Genomic DNA, 27,180 nt, shown 5'->3' with positions numbered 1-27,180 from the left:
CCCGGGGCTGGGCACACCCCAATCACAACAAAACAGTCTTTAAAAGCCAGTCTTGCAGTTTGCTAAAAGTGGCTGCCTGGAGGGTTGCTGTGGGCCTGCGGGCGCCTGCTCCATGGTGGGCAGCGTTAGCTGTCCTCTTAAACCGGATCAGCTATTTTGTGTATATATATTTTCCGAGATTTTGGTTCTCTAGCAGCTGATAAAGCTCAGGAAGAGAGGAGGACATTTTTTACATTAGACAGGGTTATATCTGGTTTAGCTTTTTCCAGAAAACTGTCCTTTCTCAGTAAAAAACCGTGCTGTGCATACCCACATAGTTTGCTTTAACTTTTCTTTCTCTCTTGCTCTCCTGAGGACAGTGACTGCCCAGGCTGAATTGTGTCAGTGATGGAGACTGGCCAGTTTATCTCTTGTGAGATATAGTTTATTCTTTTGCTTTTAAATAAATTTTTAAAAAAATCCTTTTCCCTGTTAACCCTTGGAGTTACAATAGCATCTCTCTGCAAGTCATCATTTTGTATCAGTAAATCAATTAGTACTTGAAATTGGCCTTTTCAAACTTAACACACTCCTATTTAGAAATGCCTGTGCTGCAGAAAGCTAGTGACATCTCAGATTAACAAAATAAAAAAAAGCAAATGCTATAAAAAAAAAAGACCCAACAAATCCCACTGGAATGATACATTGGAATGATTTTAGTGGGATTTATATCTATGAGCTGTGGGGTTTTTGTGGTTTTTTTTTTTCTTTTGAAATGGTTGTGAACCAGAGTGATTACTTATCATTTTCATTTTAACTCCATCTGACAAATCGTTTTAGATGGAGAAAGCAATACTGCATCTTTAAATGGCTACTCTGTCAGCGCATCTTGCAGGGCTTTAAATGCCCTTTGTTATCGCAGTCTAGACAGGACGCAGGCGGAATATTTGATATGTTATAAGGCAAAGATTTGACAAGGTTGAATTAATTTACTGGCTTATTTAAAACTGAATTTCAAAACATTTTTCCTTACAAACTTGTCTTTCTCTCTCTATCCTATATGTTTTTTTTCTAAGTTAGTACGGTATGTTTCAACTGTTTAGACTGGGAGAGGAGACATTAGCTTACTGCAGCCTGCAGTACTTTAATTGCCCTTTTTATGACTGTCTAGACATCATGCAGATGCATGTTTGTGGTGAGAAGACATTTCCCCCTCTGGTTATACGATAGTCTGAAACCTTTACATTGCCTATCTCCTTACCCCCTCTGTCTTGGAATGTGCTTTACTCCATCTCTGAAAATCACTTTTCCCCGTTTTATTTTCTGAAGGACACTTCAGTCCCCATTTTCCTGTTCTCTTCCCCATGCTTATTTGCAAATGCTAATGCTTTCTGGGGGAATAAAGGTATGTGGAGCAAATGTCTCTTGGAGCCCCTGGGGCAGGTCACGCTGCAGCAGGGGTGGCTTTGTGCCGTGCCCGGTGTGTCCCCGCATCTCTCTGCCAGCACGGCAGTCCTGTGTTTGTTTGGGTTCCCCTTGCCATAAGAGCACAGCCTTGCAGGCCAGGTTTAAGAATGAAAATATCAGCAAGGTTTGAATGGGTTCGGAGTTTTAGTTATGCAAATCGGATGCATTAATTAACCCCGTTGCTATAGCTACTGCTTTATTGTTAAATGCAGTGAAAAGGGGACAGGCTGTGTCCATGGATAATCCTCCCTCTCTGTTCTCCCCCCCTCACCATCCTCCCGAAGCCTCCCTCCGCCCCGGTGCGAGGGCAGCTGCCGCCCCCCTCCCCGGGCCCTGAGTCCGTCCCCGTCCCCGCGGGCAGGTGGCGGGTGGCCGGCGGGGGGGGGGCGGCTTGAAAAGCCGGTTCGAAATCACCTCCGTGGAGGGGGTGGGCGAGCCGGGGGGGGGCTCCTCACCCCCGTGGCCTCTTCCCTCCCACCGCCCCCACAGACCTATTGTCGGGGCTGACCTCGGGGGTCGGCTCCCCGCCGCCGCCCCGTGTCATCAATCTGCCGTCTGGGGGCTGCGTGGGGACGGGACGGGGGTGCTGGGGACAATGGGGCGGGCGGGAGGGACGCAGATGTGCCAGGGGATGGGGATGGGGAGGGCATGGCCACCCAGCCCCAAAAACCTCTCTGCCGAGCAAACGCTGCCGGGCTGTATGTGGGAGAAGGGCTTTTCGTTTTGTGCGTGCTTAAAAACTGACAAATGCAAAACGCTACAACAAAACTTAAGACTTTTCCAGCAGATCTGCTGTAGGAGTTAAAACCTTTCTCAGGCTGTTGCTACAGCTGAGGTGGAAGTAAATTTATTACCTTTAATGTTGTCAGATTTGGGGCGGTTTTACTCACCTCCCCCATTCGCTCTGGTGCGTGTGCATATAGAAATATGAAATTTGTTTTCACATCTCTGTGTGAGAGTATGCACATGCATTCGCTCCCATCTGGTGGTGTTCAGACCAGTTCAAGAACTGAACTTGAATATTGCAGTGACCAAACGCAGTGTGTGTGTGTGTGTGTGTGTGTCTGGGTATTTGCATGCATTTTGCATATTTCTTTCTGCAGTGCGTAATTATGTCTGTAACTTAAGATTGTCCTTGTTCTGTGGGAGGAATTTACCTTGTGAAAGGTCACTCCTTTTGTAAGCAAAGGCTGCAAAATGATATAGACGGTAACAGCGCTTAAGAAGAGGCAGAGAAGGGAGTGGTGTCCTGCTGGTCGGCCCTGGATGGGGCTGAGGAAATCCGGTTGCAGTTACAGCCCCGTCATGACCTGCGTGGCTTTGGCCAACTTGCTCAACCCGTGTTTCGACACCCGTCTGGGAGCCGCGTGTTGGGGCAGCCCCTGCGGCACTGCTGCCCGGGGACACATGTCCCGGAGCCCCCAGGGGCTGCAGTGCTGCGGCCCCGCAACGGGGGCACGACCGGGTCCCCGGCACCACTCCCAAATGCCAATGGGCTCCTCGGGGCTGCGCCGGGTTGATAAGCGAGGCAGCGTGGGGGGAGCCGTGCTGATTCACACAGAAAAAATGCTGGAGGAGCACAGGTTCCCCAGCCACAGCTCATGGTGTTTTGTAGCTTCCCTGCTCCTCCACCACATCCCAGAGCCGGGTGCTGGGTGTGAGTCGATGGGTGTTGTGCTTGTGGCAGGGAGGCATGGGTGTTCCTGCTTGTCCTTGTGTCCCTCTCGGGCTGATCCTGCTTGAGCACTGGTCCCACAGGTCTTGCTGGGCACCATGCTGGGGGTTGGGTGCTGGCACTGGGGCACCTGAGCTGCAGCTGGCTCTGGCAGGGCCATGGCCGAGCATGTTGGGAATTGGCTGGTGAATGGTTTTCCCAGGAATAAGTGGAAAAGAAAAACTTTCTAGAGGACAGCCAGAGTGGAGGAAAGTGGAAAGTGAGGACATTGGGGAGGGATACACAGTAAAACCTGGTGTATACAGTGGGGAGAGGCTGTGGTCCATGCTGATGACAGCCACGAGCCTCCATCTCCGCACCCGTGTGCCCTCGCTGGGGGCTGTTTTGCGGTGGGGTGTCCCAGAGAGGGCAGGAGTGCCTGTGCCATCTCACCGCTTTGCAGGCGAGGAGAATGCCTTGCTGCTGCCTTCCTTTCTGTGAGCACAGCAAATGTAGCGTACTGGATCCTCGTGACCTGCAGAATTAAACTTGCCTTGTTTTGATGGGCCTGGTGACTAATGAAACGCATATTCCTCCGTGTCTCCGCAGCAGCAGGAGGAGGGAGCAGGCTACAGCGCTGCCGGCAGCGCTCGGCGGTGTGCACCGGGTGACGTGGTGCAGGCGGCTGCGCCTGGCTGTGAAGCTGCAGGTGCCCAGTCGATGTGAGGCAGCTCCGTTGCAGCGGGAGATGGGGCTCAAATGAAGTTGGAATCGGAAACCCAATCCCTGTAATTGCTGTTAGCTTTCTGGAGAGGTGGCAAAGCCCTCCCGGGATGGAGCACTTGCTCTCCTTGGAGCGTCCGCGACTGGCAATTTGTCTGTCGAAACAGATGTGGGCAGTGACAAACATCTATTTCTATAACTAGAAACAAATTTGGTAATTGCCTCTTTCAACAGGACTTGCTCAAGCAGGAAATGAAATTCCTAAATGGCAGTTAGCAAAAGTATTTATAGCTAAGTTCATAAATGAGATGTGCTTTCCTTTGTCATGAGGTTCTGCTGGCTGGAAGGGAAAAAAAACCTCTACGGTAGCAAGCCACATATTGATCAGGAGTGTTTCCAGGGTATATGAAAATACTTACATATTAATGTGTTTATTTTTACTAGCTGTAGAAATACCCCTGACAAACAAAACCTCTTTGGTCTTTCAGGGTTGGCTGGCAGGGTTTGATCCAGATACTGTGTACTGTGGTTTTTTGCTCATTTTTTTGATAGCTTTTCTTTTTTTTCTGGTTCATGCTATTTATGATTGCAGACAGTAAACTCTTGTTCTTATGTCCTTCTCTCTGGGTGCTCATGTTCAAGAGGGCGGGTGACGCACTGCCCTCGCTGCTGCCCCAGACATCATCCAGGCCTGATGCCATCATGCTGCTTCTTGGGGAGCAGGAGATACTCTGGTTGTTCTCAGCTTGATGGGGGCAGTGAGCCTTGCTCAATGGTTTCTAGTGAGCAAGCAAATTTACCTATCTTTTAAGTACAAAATCAAAACTGCTTTATGCTTTTAATCCAGTTTAGCTGTCCCTACCCTTGGGAGTAACTTCAAAAGCATTGTACTCCTTCCAGTCATCTCAGTAGTCTGGGATCAGGCTTACTGTGCATAAAATAAGTTGTCTCAAAATCTTGGAAAAGGGGAAAATGAAAGAAAAAGGCACAAAATGGAGAGAAGGACTTGAGTGTCCCAGAGAACCTCACTAATTGTCATTGGTTTGAGGGAGCTGGTTAATGTCTTTAGGAGTTTCTCGAAACAGGTCTCGAGTTGACAAGTCCCTGCTCAGAGTCAGGAGGTGTCCAAGCTGGAAGAGCTGCCGACCCCAGCTCTCAGGTTTGTAATTTCCATGTAGAAGCTGAGTGCTGCCATGCCAATCCCGTCTTTCTGTCCCTTGAATGTGGGTCCCACTCCCTGCAGCTGCCACCATGGCCATGCTAGCTTGGGAAGGTCACCTTTTAAGAACAGGCACAGTGGTATGATCGGGACAGTCACTGTGTTTTAAGGACTAAAAGAATTTTCTGCGGCCCAACCAGTCTGATAATTCCATGGCTCTAAGCATGAAATGGTGCCGTTTCCTTTAAAACAAACAAAAAAAGGGGGTGGAGGTGCAGGATGAGGCCATCGTTTGCCAGTGACTCAGAGGATGTGATGCTTGATTACTTGGGGTGACAAATGAAAAAAATTAACTATGTTAAATGCACAGTTATGGCCCAAGGATTGACACTATAAACATGACTTCTTGGGACCCCATCACCCATTTTCCAGCAATGGCTGGAAATGCTCCTTTTTTGAGTCCCGCTTGCTCTCTGCCCTCCTGCCCTGTTCTCAGCCTGCCGTCACTAGCTCGCATGGTGTTACCTACATCAGAACCGGCGGTGTTGAATCTGGAAACGCAATTTAGCTGTTAACTGTCCCGATGATGCATGAAGCAGGAACAAATCCAGTGGGCTCTTCCCAGCTGTCCTGTCTGTTGTCACGGGCCTGATCCTGCTCCCATTGATGCCCGGCTGTTGCTGCTGCAGGTCCAGCTTCAAGATGCTGCCGAATAGTGCCAGCAGTGGCAATATCAGTATCAAGGTCATACTCTATATCTATCTCCAGTACTTCCCATGCTGCCTTGTGAACAAATACAATTGTTGACAATCTGATGGGCTCTTTGTATGCGGTTTTATGGAGGTATTATTTAGAAGATAAATGTAGCAGATGCTAATACACTAATACTGCAGTAATGACTTTTCCTGGTCTGATTGTTTCTAAGATGACCTAACAGACAAGTGGTGGAGGGTGAGTAATCTGCCCATCTGAAGTTCCTTGTTTCATCTCTTCTTCCTCGTCCACAGTCTCCGAGAGGGAGAACATTGGTCTCTTTAACGAGTGAAGCTTGGCATCTCGTGGATGAAATGGCCTCTGTAAACCTGGAGCAGTGTTCGGTGCTTCACCCTCTCTGGCAGCCTTTGGATTCCAGCTGTTGCCTGGAGCTGTTTTGGTTCTTGCTTAAATTAGAGCAGTTCAAATGTAATGTTTAGCATAATGGGCATGTCCCTTTTCCAAGCCGGGCTGAGAAGGATGCGCCAGGGCCGAGCTGCTTGCACTGGGCAGTGTTGCTGATGTGCCAGGGTATTTTCCTCCATGCCGCATGTATGAGGGGAGGGTGGGTCCATGGTCAGACGTGGTCCCAGTGCTGACCCTGCTGCTTCTCTTGCGGGATGCTGCAGAGCCCAAGTCCCTGCAGCTGCTCACTGAGGAGTTGTGAATTTACTCCTTCCTAAAATCATAGCTCAGAAGGGTGACTAGATTCAGATGGCTCTTCTCAAATTCACATTCTTTAGCCTTGAGTAGAACAAATGAGGTCCACTCTTTGGCTGCATTGCTTAACCCACATCCTTTTACAGAGTCTTTGATGAGCATCTGGCATAACAACCACACTTCGGCTGGCCTCAATTCTGCTGAATTTAACCCTTGCTGTTCCAAAGTGTGCCCAAAATTTTTCTGTAACATCTATCCCCGGCTCTCTGAAAGCACGCTCGCAGCCGGCAGACACAAATGCAAGCTCTTCAGTCAGGCAGGGCTTTAAATGGAGCATGAGGACCAGGCAGACCTCAGGCCAGCTCTGTGGACCCTGCTGGTCCAGACTACTGCAGACCAGTTCAGTAATGTCAGCTCTGGCCTTTCTGGTTCTCTGCCTGCAGAAGATGTGTGTCAGGATGTGTAAGGCAAGGCGCAGGGTGTCCTCAGCTTTCATTTTCCAAAAGTGATTAGGACTGGTTTTGTGCCTTACTTATTGGGGCATGGAAGGTAGCAGTAGGCTCTCAGCTGTTTGTGGCAAGGACTGTCCTTGTGTGTTACCTTGTTCTTGACGGTGCCTCTGGGCACTGCTGAAGCTGTGGTGCTCTGAAATGTCAGGGAAGACTGGGGAGGGGAGCCGGCCGGGCTGTCAAGTAGCTGACAGCTCCTCCTCCTCTGCAGCCTGCTGGTGCCCAAGCCCCTGCCCTTGCTGCTGCCTCCAGCCAGAGATGTGGGTGCTGAGAACGGCTGAAAGTCAGACTCATCACTTCTAGTTTAGGGCAGTGTCTCTGCCTACCCATTGGCATTAAGTTTCGTGTGACTGTGGCAGCCCAGGTCTGTTGGAGAAAACTCTGGGTCATTCTCTTCTGCCTGTCATAGCCCCTGGGTGGGTAGAGGAGCAGGCTGAGAAGGATGCTTGCTATAGGACGCTAGTGAAGCAGCCCAGGTTTTGGGTCCTGGTAGACAGCTACTGATGCTTGAAGAGCAGGACCTTGATCTGCCCCTATTCCAAGACTTGTTTTCCGTTTGCTCTTTTAGGAGCCACACAGGCTTGTTGAGAAGCCTTTAAGGTTACTGGCCTAAAACGATTCTTGGCTGAAATCCTTCAGCATCCCTGTTTGGCATCCCACAAAGCTTATAAGTGCAGAATTTGGGGAATCACAGCCAGGAAGGAAGGGTGCATGCATGGACACTCTTCAGCTCCAAGCTTCAAATTACTGTCAGTACCAGCCTGATTTGGACTTCCATTTCTTCCCACCACCTTCCTGATTATTCTTGAATAGCCTCATCTGCACATGCTCAGTCAAAAAGTAGCTGTACCTTATTTATGTCTTTTACATGCTTTTTTTATGTAACTGGAGCGCTGTCATCAAGGGCTACAAGGAACCTGTTCAAACAGAAGATGCCCAAGGGTGGGGGTGGATGAAAAGATGAGAAAATTGGGAGGAGAGGGAACTGCAGTCAGGGCTGTGTACATCTCTGCTGCGTCTTGCTCTGAGTCATGCAGCCAGGGCAGCTCTGTGGGTATCAGAGGTGTTAATGGAAAATCAGGGATGAAAGTGCTCACTGCAGATTTGTGAAGACTTTTCATTAATTCATCCAGTTAATTTTGCCATGTCTGGAAAGACTCCGTGTGTGCGTGTGTGTAGAGACCTACCTTTCTAGGGTGTGTGTGGTGGGGGTGCATGGAGAGTGGAGCTTTGCAGTCTGTTGAATTTACCCTAAATCCCCAAGGATTATGGAAGAAGCTGGGACATGTGGTGTGACATTACAGTGGCACCATATTTAGCCAATAGTAGGCAGCAATTCATTTATGGATTTCATAAGCTGCAGGATTGGACATGGCCTGGCTGTCCCCAGTCCCTGGGTCTGTGCCAGAGTCTGGTGCTGCTCACTGGGTGCTGCTGTGGGACAGTCCCCACTAAGGTGTCCCACTCCATGTCATTGCAGGCTCTCGACTGGAATCTGTTGAATCACGGTGCTGAGTCACCCGCGTGAACCAGGCTCTGTAAATAACCACAGGCATTCCATGAAGCGGCCGTGCGCGGCGAGGAGCAGAAAATGCTGCTTCATAGTTGGAGCAAGGGCTCTGGGGGCAGAAAGCAAGATGTTTTTCTCAGATCCACTCTTCTAAGTATCACCTAGCTCTTTGCATGGTGCTGACAGGTATCCTGCTGCCACCGCACAGGAGGCATGTGTTCACTGGAGAGCTGGTTGGTGGCAGAGGGCTCAGTTGTTCTGTGCTGTGGGTTCCCTCTTCATGCCAGTAGCTTTGTGCCCAGTAATTGCATCCTGTTGCTGGTAAGGTCTTTGGCTCCATGCCCGCACCAAGGGCCGTGCTCCTGCAGTCGCAGGAGGGACTGGGTTCCTCGGTGAGGCTGAGCCAGAGCTGGGGCTCATTCCTGGGCTGAGTGACCTGGGAAAAGACTTTGTCCCTCTGCGGTGGATGGTCTGGGAGGCTGGGCTCACCACTTGGCAGCTGATATAGGTGTCCAGGGTCAGGGTGAGCATTCCTCTGCCTCTCTGTAGTGCATCTCCCATGCCAAGCTTTGTCCAGCTGCTTGCCCTCTTTGGCTTCCCAGGGACCTTAATTCCTTAATTACATCATTCCCCACCACCAACCCCCTATATCTGTGCATTGACTTCATCCATAGGCTATGGCTCTGCCGCCTGAGCGAGGAAGGAGGTTCCTCTGTGGACAGCCTGTCCACTGCTGTGGGCAAATCCTTGCTCTAAAACCCTGTGTGGGCACCTGAAGACCTTGCTGGAGTGGTCAGGGGTGCTGCAGGGACAGGACAGGACCAGGAAGCTCAAGCTACCTGCCATTAGAAGTCATCCTTAGCCTGTGTCTCCTGGAGGCTAGAGAGATGTGCCCAGGTTTGTACAAGACTGGATTGCATCTCTTCATACTTCAACAGGAAAGTTGGAAAAGTCTCAGTCTATTTCTGCCCATTTTATTGGGGCAGTAGGAGAAATCTCTGTACGAAACTATCCCATGCAGTCTTGGTGTGAAAGTTGTTGTAAATATGTCGGAGAAAGTGAAGACCAGAGGTGAAGGCACAGTACGCAGTGGGGTTCCTTGGCTCTGCATTGGGCACTTACAGGATGTTTCTCTGGGAACATAAGTGACATTTAATTAAAAATAGTCCCTATGTATGGTGGAAAATGGCCCTTCTGGAAATTCCTGTACAGCTGGGCTGCAGAGTAACCATCCCAGTGTAGACAAGGATTCTGTTATCTCAGACTGCAGGTGTTTGCGGAGGGTCTCCAACAAGACTGTCCTTGCGCTGTGGTGGGCTAAAACCCAAGGCTGGGTCAAACACCTGCCTGCCCAGTGAGAAGCCTGGCTGCTGGGAGCGAGTACCTGTGTGGGCAGTGACAGCACAGGGGTGATTCAGGGGGAAATGCTATTTCCACAGTTCTCTGAAACTTCTGAAATAGCGAAATTTGTGTTGTTCTCAGCCCCTTTTTAGCCTCCCTGACTCTTACTCACTTCCTTTTGGAGTTTTCTGCTACTCACATTCACATCAGTTTCTAGATTAGAGGAAACTGCTGGAGTTCAGCTTTCATTTTAAACCTGCTTTTTTGCCTTTTCTGTGACCTGTGTTATTGCAGATGTTGGGGGAACGTTGGAAGTTTCCACATAGACATGGGGCTGTGCTCAACACTCTCAAAGCCTCGTGTGAAGGCTTTGCCTGCCTCTGTTACCAGCTCTCCTCTCTGTCAGGCACATGGAGCAAACTCAAAACACAGGTTTAGATGTGTTTTCCCAAAGAGTGCTAATAATACAAGTCATAATGGGGCTCTGCTGCTGAGGGACCGTTATGGGAGCATCCAGAAGCTGAGGTGCATATTCCATCCGTTCTGGGTAAAAATAACTGATGGCTCATTAACTTCCAAGAGCGAGGCTTGCTTGGGAGGTATCTCATCCTGTCTGGCATGAAGCAGGGCGTTGGGTTGCTTCACACCGGGCTGATGTCCACCAGAAGATTAAATCAGCAGCAGATTTTTCTCCACACCCTTAAGAGCATATTTTTGATAGTCTGAGTTTGTGATCAGACTCATCGTGCTTGAACTGTCCCACAAATGTTTCAAGTCAGAACCAAGGGGGTTTTAATGATAAAAATACCCCAGAGGAAGTGAAAGTGAACATAGGAGAAGCAAAGTATTCTTCAGGGGATTCTCTGCTTTAATTTTGTCTCAGCAAAACAAACTTAGGTTTTAGCACAGTGTACCACGGCTTTTATGATGACTGGCATATGTTTTTAAAAACTTTTTTCTTAGGAATTGTGGCTAGTGCAGCTACATTTGGTTGAGCTTAGCTGTTATCTCCTGAGTAATTTCACTTCTCATCACTTCTCACAAGATATATAATTCCAATATATATAGAAATTGTAGTTGAAGCTTAAGGAGAATTGTTTTGACCTGCAGATGTGTACCATACCCAGCTGAAAGCAAAGGTCATCTTGGCTGACACCCTGTTTGAAAGCTGTTCTGTCTACTTGTAAATGGTAGCTGGAGTACCTGTAATTATTTTTGTAATTATTGTAGCAAAATGCAGCGGGTTGTGGGGTTTTTTTTCCTTCTCTTTATATTTGCCAGTGCTTTGGAACATTTGTCTTCAGCAGTGATACTCTATGTGGAAGGAAGAGCATTAATAAAGTTTATAGTAAGCCTTTTATGAACTGTAGTGTAGCTGTAAAAAGTAAGGAAATGCATTTAAAGTGTATCACAGCCTCACCTCCCCTGCGGCCGTTGTGAACTGTGTGTGTGTGCCGAGGCTCAGCGCTCCCAGTGTCACTGTTGACTCAGATAGGTCTCCCTCCTTGTAAAAATATTAATGACTTTTAAACCTGTGGGTGCCGAGTGTTTTGTTTGCACTTAAGGAAGCTCTGAGATGCATCTTTCTGCAGCAGCTTCTGTTGAGCCATGAGTGTGGTCTTAGGTGAGAAGAGTGGGGCCGGGCGCCCTGGCAGCCGTGCCGGTGAGCTGCCTCTGCATTGGCACCAGCTGCCAGCCAGCTCCCATTTTCATGAATTTTGGACACTTGTAGAGTCCTGTCGTCTTGGTGGCCAGGCAGCAGGCTGGTGTGGGCAGCAAAGAACACGTGCTGCCTTCCTCCAAAAAGCCCTCTGATCAGGAGAGCGGCCACAGCCTGCGTGTTGCGGAGTCTGCAGGCTTTGGGAAGCAGCAGAGTCCCCCATCATTCATTGATACAATGCTATAATCGACTGTGAAACCCTTATTCAAGGCCACATGTCGTTTAAAGTGGCAAGTGAGTAACGAACTTGAAGAATGGGATGTGACAAGTGATTTCACTTGATCACGAATATTCAGTTTCAGGATTGTGAGAATATGGGGGAAAAATGCTTAGTTGCAAAACACTTACACGCGTGCTGACTTGAGTCCCAAAGCTGCAGCGTCTAGACAGAAAATACAGAAAAGCAGGTTGTGTCACTTAAATGTGATGTCTGAACCTGTTAGTTTGAAACGTATTCTGGAATAAAAATTATGCAAAATTAAATTAGTGTGACCTTACTTTGCATTTGGAGGCTGAATATGCCCATCTTGTAAAGCCTCTTGCATTTATAACACTTCCCTTGGGGAAAATTACAGAGAGAAATGGAATGAGGTCTCTTCTAATTGAAAAGTGACAATGATTAGGAAGCCAAATACAAAATGTGTTGGGTATTTTTTTCTTGTTTTGTTGTGTGTGTGTTTTTAAGAATATCAGTAGAATTATAAATTATGTGCTTTGCAGTTTGGCTTGTTTTTCATTCCCCAAAGGCTTTTTATTAGCACAGCAGCTGAATTGCACTTGTATAATAATGTATTAACTCAAAGTTTGGGTTTTTAATGATCTTTCTTCATTAATTTGACTGAGCTACCGGATAAAATCTTACCGAGTGTATCCAGCTGTTCAGTGTGTTGGGTTTTTTCCCCCTCTGCAAATGAAGTCCATGAAGACAAGTTAAAACAAAGGGAGAGTTGGCAGAAACTTTGGTGCCTCAAGTGGGTACGAGTCTCTTGAAACTGGAAAAGCACATATTGAGTGTGTGGGACTTTTTTTTCTTGGTTTGTTTGATTTTTATTTTATTTTTTCCAAAGGTCAGATTGGGCAACGTGAGTGTTCTTGGGATTAAAGCTTGATCTCATCGTAGTTGATGTGTTTGCTCCTAGGCACTGCGAGGCTGTGCTGCTCCTCACAGGATGGGCTTGGGGTAGAACAAGACTCAGGGCACTGTGTGCCCTCTGCTCTTCCCTGAGCTCCTGCTGGTGCAGAGGAAAGAGGTTCCTGATGGGTTTGGTCTCCTTGTGTATACACACATCACTGGGAAGAAATTTTAATTTCAGCAGCACCACCAAAGAAGACATGGGGGCAGATACATTGCTTGTATATGATACCTAAACGTTCAGTCCCTCATCTGTGTTGCAGGACAAGGGTGGATGTGCTCCACTGCAGTGATGGAGCTGTTTGCTTCCCTGTGCTAACAAAGGAGTTCGGAGAACAGCAAGGCCATTGGTATGAAAAGGCCAAAGTCCGAACAGGGGGAGCTGATCAGGTTTTATCGTTCAGACACGTTTCACTAAACCAATTTACATAATGTTAATTTGCAGCTTAATTGTTCTCTCTTCTACCACCAAGTGAGATACTAAAATCGCTCTTCTATTGATAACACCAGTGTGATTGTTACAACGTTAGACTAGATTCCACATTGAAATAGCCCAATTTAGAGTTTAAAGAACAGGGCATGATGCATGGCTGAACACTGCTTGTGCCTCCTGCCCTCGCCCTGTGGACCCTGGGGGGTCCAGCCTGTCCAGGTGACCAGTTCCAGGAGAGCATGGGAGGGAGAGATGGGGCAGGAGGAGCATCCTTGCCAGAAAGCAGCATCCCCTTCATTCTGGTAATCATGTTGTGCCTTATTATTGCACCTCTTGGCAACTGTTTTGTAATACCCCAATTACAGGAGTCCCAGAGCCAGAATAAACAGCATTCAGGGCTGGATGGGGATGGGTGAGATGCTGGTGTGTTGTCCCAGATCCTGACAGAATTCCCACCCTTTCTTCTGTTTCAGGCTCTGCTTTGTTATATGTCTGTAGGTGTGTGCTGGAAGCCTGGTTTAGGTCACTTGTAAATGACATGTCTTGTGTGTGTTCCCTCTCAGGAAGGAATTAGGGCAGCCCTTCCTGATGGCCAAAACTTCACCTGTGTCACCGAAGTACTGCGACCAATTTAGCAAGGTTTGGTTCATTTAAGGGACCTCTCATCCTAGGAAAGGAACTTTCCTTTACAACTACTTTGGTCTTGTTTTTCTTCAGAAATATAACTTCTTTTAACAGCAAAGGAAGTTTTCCATCATTGGCCTCATTTACATTTTTTCTTGTGTTTTCTTACCGTGGCCAAAGCACATGCTGCTTTTTGAGGCTAAATTGACTCATCTTCCTAAAAACCTTGGTTGGTTTTTTTTGTTGTTGTTTTTTTTTTTTTTTTCTTTTCTGTAATGAATTCTGCAAAAAGTGGGCTCTGCATCCAAGCTGAGTGGCTGCTCTCCAGCTTGTGGGCTCTGCTGCCTGTGTGTGAGGCAGAGGGGCTCTGTGTCAGTGCTCCCCTGGGGTCGGGCTCTTCATGGGTGACCTGGAGAGCACCTGGGGGACCTGTGGGGCATCCCATGCCTGGCTGGGGTGTCAGGCCTTCACCCTGCCAGTTGGGTGCTGGAGACCAGTGGGGATGCTGTCAGTGCCTCTGGGTGCAGCTGGCACTAGGATGTGCCTTTGAGCTATATAGGGACACTCCTACATAGCAGGAATGACATGGGAAGAGACGTTGCACATTTTTTTTAATGGTTTTGCATCATTCTCTTTTCCCAGCCCTTTAAGATTTGGTGAGTTTGTGCATCTGGTTAATCTGATTTGTGTTCAGAAAAAATGAGCTCCTGTTTCAGCCCATTCCTCCAGCACAGGGCACCTGTGGTGGGTCTCTGGTCCTGTCACCTGTTGTTCCCACGAACGAGCTGTGTCACTTCTTTGGGGTTGGATCATATATTGTTGGGAATGTGGGTTTTTTTCCAGGCTTTTCCCCTCACAGTGGTGTTCGAGCACCTTGCTGGGGTTGCTGTGAAAGACCCAGAGCTCTTTTTTTAACAAGATGTGTTTAGCTAAAAGGTATTTTTAAGGCAAAACTCCTTTGCAGTGTTTGGTTTTTAATCCCTCTCTTCCCACCCCATGTGCAATCTTCTGGTGTAGAGGCAGCTGCATTTTAGGGCTGCTGTAAGTATATGGGCTCCAAGTCACTCATACATCTAACTTTAAGTGACAGGTAAAACTCCTGATTTCAAGGCATAATTCTGCTTTTTGAAGGTGGTGGGCAGAGCTGGTTAAGCATTTTGGGCAATGGCAGAAATAGCTGCTGTTTAGCAGAATGAGCTCTGAGGTAACTGGCAGCACTCACCACCTGGACTGTTTTCTTGACATTTATTTGCTTTTACTGGCACTTAAATGCCACCTGCCAGGAGAAAACTTTCCATTAAAAAAAGAAAAAAAAAATATTTGCCTGACTCAGCAGAAGCCACCCTGGCTGGGACAAGCAGTGTGGTGCTGTCCTTCGAGGTGTGATGAGTCTTCCTGTGTATCTGCAGATACATATGTGTGTGTCTGTATCGATAAAATAGAGGTGGCAGCATCCATGATAGCCTGGGGCATGGCTTTCCAAAGCTGGATCTTATAGCTGTCCCTACTGAGAAGCAAACAAAGTTTAAATCTCTAGAGCTATTGAATTTTGGTGGTCTGGCCCCTCCGTTACAGTGAGCACTGGAGTTGCTGCTGCCTGGTCCTGGGCACAGTGAGCCCTGGGTGCTGCTGGCTTGAGGGGGCGACCGAGTGGTTCAGGGATGGCATCCGCTCTCTGGGTGCCAAATGCATGGAAATAATGACCCCAGTGCTACGTTTGCCTCCAGTACTCAATTTTCCTTAGCATCAGAAAGGTGTGAGGAATTATTTCCTTAGGAAATTTAAGGAGCAGCTTCTTACTGCCTCCTGCCAAGTATCTCTGGAGTTAACTGGATAGTCTGTTGTTTGCTTGTTCTTGTTTGTTTGGAGGATTTTTGGCAGTTTTCCTTTATGCCAGTTCAAGCCACTCAAGCTGCCACTGTCAGCTGGCCGAGCCCTGAGCCGAGGGATGTCTGGAGCTCCGGGACGTGGCCTCCACAGGCAGCTGCATCGTGCCCGTCTGGCATCTCACTGAAAAGCAGGAGGTCTCCCTGCCCGTGCCCTGTGGTGGATGGGCTGACATCGGGGAGAGGGGGGCTGCCAGCACTCATCCCGGCTGTGCTGTGCCGTGCTGTGGGCTCCCTGTGCCACTGTCTGACCCCTGTGACAGAGGGACACATGCCTGGTGTGAAGGTGTGCTGAGAAGGACTTCAGTCAGTCCTCCCTGGAGGAAGGATTAGTGGGGATGGGAAAAGAATTGCAGAAATTTAGCTTACATTTAGCTAAGTTTTTTCATTGGGATGAGTTATGTTGGTTCATGGCTCCACGGCCCTGAGCAAGGTGTGCTCAGCACTGAGATGCTGCTGGTTTTGTGCCCAGCGGTGGGGACATCCAGCACACTGCAGCTGGGAGGGCTTTGGGAAGTCCTGTCGGCAGTGTGGCTTGGAAATACTCTGCTTTGTAGATTGTCTTTTAAGATCCCTCCTAGAGACTCTTCTATGGCATTGAAAAAATGAACTAATGAGTTTTTTATAAAGTAGCTGGCCTCAAAGCATGCAGAGCCCACATAGGCATGTTTGAGAGCTTTATATGGGGGAAGGATGCAGTGGTGTTATTGGCATCTTGGCCACATTAGTTCTTCTTGTGCTCAATTACAGGTTGCTTTTTCTGGTGGCTTAAAGTCTCTCTGTCTGTCTCTCTTGCAGCGGAGTTGGAGTTTGTACAGATAATCATAATCGTGGTGGTGATGATGGTGATGGTGGTGGTGATCACGTGTCTGCTGAACCACTACAAACTCTCTGCGCGATCCTTCATCAGCCGGCACAGCCAGGGGAGGCGGAGAGACGAGAACCTCTCATCAGTAAGTTACACCCGGCTCTTCCAACCCAAATGGTCCTGCGCCGTTTGCCAGGGATGTGACGCTGGGGAAATGTCAGTGCCAAAGGCATTCCTTTGGGTCATGTTTGCTCATGCGCCGCTTGGCACTGCATGAAGAGACACCTTCCAGGGTGGGTCTTGGCATAATCTGGGTCTTGGCATAATCATCTGTCTCTTAGTTACTGGGGGGAGATGGGGGGAGCTTTTAGGGATGCCTCTGGCTCTTTAGGGTGCTGTATGTTGTAATAGGTGCACAGCTATAGCCTCTGCCTTTGCCCTGAGCTTTCCAGTTCGGACTTAACGTCAGTAAAGTAACTGCACGATGCTGTTCTTGGCATATGCTATTCCTGAAACCACCACGTACCCTCAGCTGCTTGGGGTGCATGAGCCTTGCCTTTAACAGCCCCAAACTATTGAGTCCTTTGGCAGCTTTAGGTGGAGAGTCTGGAATGACTGTATAAAAACTTATTGCCTGTCTTGAAGAGAATAGGAAACCCTGAAAGACTTGCTCCAGTTTTTCACCAGTGGTGCTGCCATTACTGTGGCGGAAGGGTCAGAAAACACTTGTCATCCGGGCAAGCAGAAATGTCTCCAGGGGAATGCTTGAGAGGTTCCCTGTGTAACCCAGGCTCTCTGCTTCGTAAGAGCCCGAGGACAAAGGTGTTAATTGAACCTGTGACAGGGACTCGAGGGGGAGCCTCCCTGGCCTTGAGGCAGATGTTTGTTTATGCAGTTTTCTCAAATGCAGCAGCTCAGAGAGACTTACAAGACCCTATAGAGAAAGGGCATCATCTTTCCTTGGAGGGGGAGCATATACTATTCACTGCTGCTTACATGGCTCTGCCTTCAGTACAGGGATGTCTTGTGCTGATTCTTTTTTTGTTTTTTTTATTTTAGTGTTCATACTGAAGGATCTTAAAGCTCTTTAAATGGTAGGGCTTCCTCAAGGTCACTGCTTCACTCCCTCTCCTCTGCGGGCTTCCAGGGCAAGGCTGAGCACACCGGCGCTGCCTTGGGGTGGTCTCTGTGCAGCCATGCTCTCTTGTATCAAATCCATGCTTGCTGCATAAAAATGATCAAATTCTGGGACTGCTATCTTTTTTCTTTTTTTTCTTTTTTTTTTTTTTTTTTTGAGAGAGAGATAACTAACATATTTTATTAAGTAAGTCTTCAGTACAGTGCTGCTGAAGGCTGTCCAGCCAGCAGACCCCCAGGGCACAGGCTGTCCCTCTGCTCTATAGCTGCTCTTCTTGTCACACGTTACACACAGCAGACGAAGGTCCCTTATTGGACTCTTTGTGCCGAAGTGAGGAAGACACCCCTTGGGAAGGAGAGCTGTGCAAACCCCAAGCTCAACTAAACCACCCTTTGTTTTGTGGGCTGCGGAACGTGTCTCCAGAGAGCACAGCAAGGAGCTCAGCTCGTGGTCGTCTATCGATGCTGTGTAACAAGCTCAGAGTGCCGGGAGCGCGTGATCCCGCGTTAAACCAGCCGGTGCGAGGGTGGTGATCGTCAAGCACCTGCCTGCTTTGGGGATCAGAGCTAAACTCCCTGCACGTATCCCTGCTCCTCCTGGAGTTACAGAAATCTTACATCTCTTTGTACCGTCCCGTGTACCCGCTTCCAACAGTAGCAGAGTGTGGGCATCTGAGCACATGAATTATTAAATTTAGCAGAAAGATTGTATTCCCATTTTCAGAATTTACTGGTTTACCATGGCCAGAATGTTTTGCTTGAACGGTATCAAAATACTTCATTTTATATTTTCAAAGCAGATGTCGGATCAAGCATTTTTATTTTAATATACTAATTTCTGTTTTCTTAAGTGGCCTATTCTTTCCTCCTTTTAAAGAAAATAAAAAAGGCTAACATGGAAAGAGAAGAGAAAATCACATGGAGATTGAACAAAAATTTCAGGTTGATCAAAAATTGTTGTTTGTTTAAAAAATAATGCTTCTTCCCCCCCCCCCCCCTTTTTTTTTTTTTTTTTTTTAATTTCACCAGGACAAAATTTTCAGCCATTCTTTGTCCAGTCCCCACACCAAAACAGCACTGTTACTGATTCAGTCTTCAGACACATCAGCAATTAAATGGCTTTCAGGCAGAAGTTTACCTCCTTGCCTCTCCGAGACCTCAGTGAGCATGCAGAGTCTTCAAAACCTTTCTCAGTGTTAAGGAGAGAAATGTGAATGTACTATTTTGGTTTTTTTTTCCCCCCCCTCTTTATAATTCTTTCCCTTCTCCCTGCCCCTGTCTGTGCTGTTTGCCGCGTTGATGGAGTGGCAGCCAAGCTTCCCTGTGGCCCGAGCACCCTCCTGATGGGACAGAGAACCCCCTCTGTGCTGAGCGGGAAGCTCATTACAGTGGGATCAATCATAATAAAGATCTTAAAGGTAGCTCATTTCAGATTCAGCACAGCATGTCTTTTTGTAGAAAACAGCTCCAGCCTAAACAAGCACTGAAGGCTGGCAGTCAGAGGCCGTGCTGAACTGGATACAGGTTTATGTAATCCATTAAACTTGCGCTGAACTGGTGTTGGGCTTTTCAAATCCCAAACTTCATTTTGCTGTCATGACCACAGACAGGCACCAGAGCTGCATACATGCTTTTCATCTTTTGAAATATTAAAGTAGTTCATCCCATGGTCAGGATGCTGCTAGGTCTGCCGGAGTTGTCCTTTTTTGTTGTTGTAGCTCAAAAATTACAACTGAAGGAGAAATTAATTTCCCTAAAGATTTTTTTAAATGTGGTTCTTGCTAGCAAGGAATTCTTGTATTACATCATGTCTTTCTCCGTCACTGTTCCTGCTGTACTTAAAACTGTCTCCTTATAACAAGTATCTTTATTTTTCCAGAACTAAGAATATTTAAGAAATGCTCCTAAAAACTTTTTTGCAATAAGAACAGCACCGTCCCTGCACCTCTGGAACAGTGATATCCCACTTCCCCAAGAAGGGGTTTAAATGCAATTTTCATGCATACCTTTGTCTCCCAAAATGGAATATGTAAGTCCTCCTGAAGGCTCTGAGACCTAGTCTGCACCATACAGCTTTACAGAGAAAATTTTCTGATAACACTAAAACAAGTGGTTTTATAAAAGTAGAGATCAATCTTTGAAAAAGAAATTAAAAACCAGTTTTAGGTTCTGCAGTGAGTCCTGGAATACTTGTGGAGGCTTTTACAGCCATATTGCTCATCAGACAGCAAAATCTCAGCTTTTGTTTTAGAAAACCATAGCTTTCTAGACTCAGCCATTTTTGAGATAAATTCAAGTCCTAAACATTCTGAAAATCAGAGGTGAGCAAGGAGAGCCTGGCGAAGGAAGGTTTGCCGTGGTGATGCTCCCTTGCGGGGCAGCATGGTTTTGCTTGTGTCGGTGGGGCTGTGTAGCCAGCCCATGGCCAAAGCATAGAGGCTAAAAGCATGTCTGTTTTCTGTATCTGAGGCTTTGCCATCCTCTGAGTACTCATTTCCAGCAATTTTAATACCCCCATTGAGTTTTTAGAAGAGATGAGCTGTTACCCAGATGGGCTTCACAGTGTGAGGCAGAGGGTCAGTGTTGGCGAGTGGTGAGCGTGCCTGCGGTCGGTCAGCCACGGGCACAGACGCGTGTCTGGGCCGAGCCCTGGAGTCCCGGGAGAAGTGGCTAATAACAGCTGCAGAGATCTAGCTCCTACAGAAAATGGGTCTCCTGTCTGCTCCTTATCTCTCTGTGGTTCCCATTTTAATGCTGTTTTTACTGGTTTACTACTCTTGCATTTGCATGTTGCCTGGAGCATCGTTCCTGGACCTCTGTGCAAATGGATGAGTTAACGTGTGAGACAGAGCTTTTCTTCTGAACACCTGGGTTGGATATTGGGTGCAGGCTTTGGGTGAGTGGGTACTGCGGGGTAGGGGATGTTTCGGGCGGAGCAGCGCACGTGAGGGACGTGTACGTGTTCTCCCCCTTGCCCGCCGCAGCGGGAAGCCCCAGCTGAGCACGGCGATGCTCCGCACGCCGGGAAGCGCCGGGCTGCAGCCGCCCTCGCGGGAGCCGGCTGACATCACTCCCGGGAAAGGGGGAAGCAGATGGGATATTGCCATGGCACTGCCCACTGCCAAGTTAAATATAAAACATCTAGCAGAAGGCAGCGGGGTACTCGCTGCTCAGGAAGTCTGCCACGGGGGCATGGCAAAGTAAACACAATTTTCGGAGTGCTTCCTGCTCCTGCCCGCTGCTGCGGTGTCCTTCGGGGTGGGGTGAAGGGCTGGCAGCACGTGTGGCAGCGCTGGAAACCCTCCCTGTGCCCTTTGGTGTCAGCGCTGTGGCTGAGCGGGGGCTCGGAGGCGAGGATTTGATTTGTGGCAGACACAGTTCCTCTTGGGTCTTTTGGCTGCTGGAGGAGTTTTGACTGTAGACTATCCCTGCAGGCAAGAAATACATGTAAAATGGACCAAACGAAACAGTTGATGCCTGTGTAAACAGTTGCATATTGAAGTCTCAAGGTCTGTACAAAACACGGGGTTGCGTTGCTCAGGGAGCACTGTGCAGCACACAGCTCAGCCAGCGCAGTGTTAGCTGTAGCTGGGGAGGGCCCTGGCATGGCAGCACTTAACCTCTGCTCCAAGGAGATGCTCCCTAAAAGACACGGAGAAGTGGGAAGAATCTGGGCTGTCTCATTTACATATAAATCACTGTTTTCATTGCACTGGCAACAGGACTGCCTTGAGGTTTATGTGCAGAGCTGAGCTTCAAAAACAGGAACCTGATGGGATTCTCTCCATATCTGATGCCACGTGTGATGCCACAGGAGAAAATATATTCTGAAGTTGGGGAAAATAAAGAAGAAAAAGGCAGGGGAAGATAAGAGAGGGGGAATATAATGGGTGGCTGCTTTGGAGATTTTATCGTGGTGCTGGTGCTGCGTTTGGGGCAGTTGGGTGTGTGGTGTGGGATGCCCGGGTGCTGAGGCTCCTGCGCAGAGCTTGGGGCTGGTTCTGTCACAGGGGCACCCCCAGTCGCTCTGATCCTGGAGGTGCTTCTGGGGGCACTGGAGACGCCGCTCAGCTGCTTACTGAGATAGCTGCAGAGGTAGGCAGCAGTGTTTTCCCTTGCATGCCACAGCCTGATAGGAGGACAGATGTGCTTCACAGCTGGGGGAGGTCCAGGGAGCATCAGACAGGCAAAATCCCTTCAGACTTTATCAGCAAAGGTGTCTGGTGCTGTGGTGCCATTGCAGCTATTTACAGGCTTTCACTGCAGCACCGGGCTGCCTAGATGGCCACCACGGTTATATAAAAATATGTATCTTCATAGTAGGAAAGCTTGCGGTTTGCTTGTCTGGAGGGAGAGCCCTGTTGCAGAGGCTGGGCCTGAGAGTGGCCTTTGGATAGGGCACCTTAAAGGGGAAAAGGGCAAAAAGAAACACCCTTGCCATTTTTCTTCTACTGGTGGTAAATACTTCTGCCTGCTCCTGACTTGCTAGTGCCAGAACTGGAGTTCCACCTGCAAGGAAAAGTGAAGTGCCGGCTATTCCAGGTTATAATTATGAGCCTTCTGCCTTGTTTTCCTCCAGTCTTGCCTGCTGGAGGGATGCTGCTATATGTGAATATTAGAAATATTTAAATATTTCAGTTCTTAAGGCAAAACTGTGTATGCTCAAGTACCAGAAAATGGGAATAACCTTTGTTTGTTTGTTTTGATCATGAATTGTAAACTAATCTCATGGTTTGGGGGAAATTGGCTTGTGGCTTTATCATGCCTGGGGTTATTGGCACCTAGGTTCAGGGTGATGCTTGCAGTGTAAGAAAGCCTCTAGACCACAGTTCCTTGTCTGTTTAAGTCAAGGGAAAACATGCTCTAGAACCATCCTGTTGCTACAGATTTCTATTTTTTTAGCCAAATCAAAATTAGGCTTAACATTTGGTTATTCACTTATTATCTTTATTTTCCCATGATTTCCTTGATTGTGTGCATCAGAATGTGGGTGTGAGGTTTTTCTAAAATCTTGTCATTATTTCATGGAGCATTTTCTGATGTCTTGTGAATCACCCACGGCTCATGGATCACAAATTGAAAAATACTCCTCTGGCATGTTTGAACCAGGGAGAGAAACATGCGGGGTGGGTGTGGGTGGGAGGGGGGAAGTCTGCAAATGGGAGAGCGTTGTTTGCTGGTGTCGTTCTCATCATTCATTCTGCAAGTGATCTATTAAATATAAATGGAGGTGAAAATGGAGGGAAATTTTAATCAAAGTGTTGTTTTCAGTGGTAATATGTTAATACCCTTAGCCTATATCCATATGATACCCCGCATATATGATGCCCTGCTAGAGGAGGGTGTGTGCTGTGCGTTGCTGCAGCCGGGGCAGGAGCGTGTTGATGGCAGCAGCAGCAGCAGCTCACCTGGGCTCTGGTGTGGGATGAAACCTGGCAGGAGCCGTTCGCAGAAGGAGGTTAAGCACTGCTGGCAGTCAGACTCACGCTGCACTCTCTTCTCCTTTCCAATGCAGGAGGGAAGCCTGTGGCCTTCGGAAAGCACCGTGTCGGGGAACGGAATAACAGAGGTGAGGGAGATGTGGGTGTGGGTGCCACTGCCGTTACCGCTGTCGCAGGCTGCAGCGTCTCACACTTCTCGTCCCCTTTCTCTCTTTTTCTCCCTTTCAGCAGCAAATCTACACCCCGAGACCCAGCGACCGCCTGGCAGTGCCATCCTTTCTGCAGAGGGACCGCTTTAACAGATTCCAGCCAACCTACCCCTACATGCAGCACGAGATCGACCTGCCGCCCACCATCTCGCTGTCGGACGGCGAGGAGCCCCCCCCATACCAGGGACCCTGCACGCTGCAGCTGCGAGACCCCGAGCAGCAAATGGAGCTCAACAGAGAGTCGGTCCGGGCTCCCCCCAACAGAACCATCTTCGACAGTGACTTGATAGATAACTCCGTGTACGGGGGGCCATGCCCCCCCAGTAGTAACTCTGGCATCAGCGCGACCTGCTATGGGAGCAATGGTAGGATGGAGGGACCGCCGCCGACGTACAGCGAGGTCATAGGGCACTACCCCGGGTCGACGTTTTACCAGCACCAGCAGAACAACAACGGGATGCCCTCCATCTTGGAGGGCAGCAGACTCCATCATTCACAAATCAATGGCCTTGAGAGCACAACCGCATGGAACAAAGAGAAAGAGAAACAAAAAGGGCACCCCTTTTAAAAAAAAAAAAAAAAAAGAAAAAAAAAAAGAAAAAAGAAAAGGAAAAAAAAGAAAAAAGCAAGAAAGTAAATGAAACACTCTGCACTTCTTGTTAAAAGAAAAAGGAGAGAGAGAGAGTTGAGGAAGATGAGCAAAGAAAAAAAAAAAAAAGCCCTTCCCCATCTCTCCATGTATAAATATTTACTTGTTATGTCTGGTCTGAATGCACAAGCCTACCAAGCTTGCAAAAACATTTCTTTATTGAGCTGTGTCTAGACGTTTAAAAAGGAAAAAAAAATCAACTGTAGTCCCGGTTTTTTTTTTTTGTTTGTTTCTAGTTGAGCTGTGTGTGAATGCTTTTTTTTTGTTTGATTATTTCACTTATCTTTAAAGACAAAATATTTGCACAAAAAACATTTTGTTTAAAGATCTGCAATATAAATATATAAATATATATTAAAAATAAGAGAAAGTGTATGTGTAAGGAGCAGGAGTATTTTTGTATTAGAAGAGGCCTATTCAAAAAAAAAAATTGTTTTCTGAACTAGAAGAAAAATGGCAATTTTTTGAGTGCCAACTCAAAAAGTGTGTATTACATTGTAAAAAAACAAAAAACAAAAAAAAATCAAAAGCAGGGGTTTAGAGTTATTTATATAAATGTTGAAATTTTGCACTATTTTTTAATATAAATATGTCAGTGCTTGTGTTGGTCAAAGCCTCTATCATGTCTACCATGAACCTGTTAAGGGATATATGTTGAAGTGAAGAACAAAGTAGCTGGAAGGGGGTGGAAAACACTGAAGTGAAGATGCCAGCCCTGGGAGGAGCGGTGAGCGAGACTGCATCTTATGCAAATCCTTAATTTCCAGAGTCCCTGCGCGTGGCCGCTGACAGTCACGGCTTTATACATTCCCTACAAAGCAAGAGGAGTGGTGTGTGTCTGTATGTCATCCGGTAGGATTATTGGAGTAAAAAGGTAAAATGAAAACTCCCTGCTTCTGAGAGTCAGTAATGACTGAAGCAGACAAAAATTACTTGATTTTTTTTTTTTTTGGACAACCTCTAACTTTTTGGAGGGGGGTGGTGGGGATGAGAATAAACTTCTGTGTCTGAAGGAACAAAGTGTTTTTTGGTTTATTTCTTTCAATGTCCTATTTGGAGCTAAAAGGGTGATTATGGAAGTTAATGTGAGTAAATGGTAACGTACCCACTGGCTGCCTTTCAGCTGGGGTTTAAGTATCACATTGAAAGTACAAGCTGAAAAGTGTGGTGGTGGTGAAGGTAGTTTTCATTTTGTATTAACCTCCCAAACCTCTATTTGGGATAAATGGGCGCAGCCGTGTCTCGCAGCTCCACTGTCCCCTGGGCTGCCTCTGGTCATTGCTTTTTTTTTTCTTTATTATCCTATAGCTAAAGAGGCATCAGATACAGTAGATGGAAATGAATCTGCTCCTGTGATGTATTAATTAAAGGCTAAAGAAATACGCTTAATGCTTTAGAAGCAAACCCCCTTTACCTCTTCTGAAGTGTCCTCATCCACAGCAGCACGGTCCCACCTGCCCTCCCACCCACCGGGTGTTGTGCGTCTTTAATTTATCTTGGTTTCGGAAGCATTTTGTCTTACTATGCTATTGTTTACATTTTTATATTGCGTAGGTGTCTGGTAGGTGTTTTACCCTCGCGGTGAATTTGTATGTGACGCAGTGAGCGAGTGAGAAACCTGAGAGCGCAAGAGAGAGAAAGCAAAAGGGAAAAAACCTGTTCTTGGTCCCATCTCCCTGGCCGGGAGAGCATCTCTCCGAGCGCGAGGAAGGGTCGGTAGGGGAACCACGGAGAGCGAAGATTTTACAAGGAGGTGTGATTTCATTTTTCGCAGGATGCTATCTAGTAGAGTGACATAAATGAAAGATATAAAGGCAATAACTATTGTTTTTAAGCAACTTTTCTATTACTTGAAAAAAACAAAAACCACCATGAGAACGGTTTTGAAGTTCCAACCATTTGAACAATATTTATATATATTTTAAAGAAGATGATGAATAGCTGAACTTGAAGTTTGATCATTATTTTTTGCTTTTTTTTTTTATTTTTGCCTAGAAATAGTCCTGTACCTTCTCAATATTTCAAACTGTTTTTCCACAGCTCTTGAAATCTTCATAGCTTTACAGTCATGTAACCTAAATTTTGATGACCTAAAAAAAAAAAAAAAAAAAGCCACAAAAAAAAAAAAAAGGTCATGCAAAGGAATAAATCTAGTTTGTCATGAAAGGTACAAAACTGATGAATTTATACGAGTTTTTAAAATGTATCTTTCCTTTATGTAACATGTCTATTTAGTGCCTTATTAAAGAAACAGTAACCCTCCCTTTTTAGAGAGGGGAAAGCAAAATCATTGTTAGCATCACAAGTAACCAGCGTCTGGTCTTTTGCTCCTTTGGACCTTGCATTCATTTTCCAGTCCCTTCTTTTCCGGCAGCGCTGCCTGCTCCCCGGAGCAGCCCCGTGGGCCTGGCCACACAGGCTGCTCCTCTGCCGCTGCTCTTCTCCCACGGTTTGTAAGGGAACTTTAACACGTTTATGCACATAATCCTACCCGGGGAGGTAGGAAACTAGTAGATATTGTAAATGAGATACCAACCAAAAGAGAAACAGAAATATAATATCTACTGCCCTCTTGAGCCAAACTGCATGAATAGAGTTGTTGGGGTTGGGTGGGTTTTTTTGGGTGGGAGGGGAGGGGGGGTGTTCTGTGATCTGAACTAGTTTGCTACAAAAAAAAAACTGGTTACCTCAGCAGGTTTTGGGTGGAATATGCATCACACATTTAAAACAGCAGTGAATGAGGAGGTGTCGTGGGGACCGGAGGTTGTTAAGTAACGGGATTGTCTTGTCACGTGGTGTCACCTGGCCACCAACCCCATCGAGAGGTCAGGGAGGCAGGTAGGGTCTGGAAGGGCACGGAGGGGTAGTGGGAGAGGGTCTAACAATGCAGTGCAATTAAACTCAGCTCTCATGCTTTGAAGTCCTCAAAATTTCAACTGATTCTCTGGGGGTTTTTTCCCATTTTTTTTTTTTCTTTCTCCCCAGTCCACTCCCAGTGTGAGCTTTTATTTCCTAAGCATCACCCCAAGCATCTGCAGTCGAGTGGTCAGTTTGTTTTGTTCCTGGGTTCAGTTTCATTTACCTCTTTCTTTAGTTTGGGGAATTAAATGTGTGAAATGGGGTGGCTCATCACCAAATGTCTGTTGCAAATGATGCCTTTCAGTCCATGCCATGCACAAACAAAAACTAAGCTGCCACCTTTCCCACTGCTGGTGCAGGTCCCTGGGGAGCGGCTGCAGCCCCAGGGCGGGGAGCCCCGGGTCCCAGGCAGCAGGTGCAACTCGAGTCCACCTCGACAGAGCCAAGTTGTCACCTTTTGTCTTTCTTCTGTCCATCCCTCTGCTTTGCAGTCCCAAGAACTGTGTATTTCAAGTGCAGATACCAGA

At 47.3% G+C, this 27,180-nt stretch overlaps 1 protein-coding gene across 4 annotated transcripts in view; it reads left to right on the top strand.

Moving 5' to 3' along the window:
- Window positions 1–23,879, top strand: part of PMEPA1 (prostate transmembrane protein, androgen induced 1) — a 47,902-nt gene extending 24,023 nt beyond the window's left edge. For 3 of the 4 annotated variants that reach the window (XM_074920364.1, XM_074920361.1, XM_074920365.1), the window contains 3 exons: window positions 16,349–16,503; window positions 23,011–23,064; window positions 23,165–23,879. In XM_074920364.1, the coding sequence (XP_074776465.1) occupies window positions 16,349–16,503; window positions 23,011–23,064; window positions 23,165–23,713 (758 nt within the window). In that variant the 3' untranslated portion in view covers window positions 23,714–23,879. The remainder of the gene's footprint in view (window positions 1–16,348; window positions 16,504–23,010; window positions 23,065–23,164) is intronic. The other variant, XM_074920363.1, reaches the window with a different exon arrangement.
- The last annotated feature ends 3,301 nt before the right edge of the window (window positions 23,880–27,180 follow it).

This window comes from Athene noctua, chromosome 16, assembly GCF_965140245.1.
Source record: "Athene noctua chromosome 16, bAthNoc1.hap1.1, whole genome shotgun sequence".
NCBI lineage: Eukaryota > Metazoa > Chordata > Aves > Strigiformes > Strigidae > Athene > Athene noctua.
This window is presented reverse-complemented; position numbering and strand designations above follow the sequence as displayed.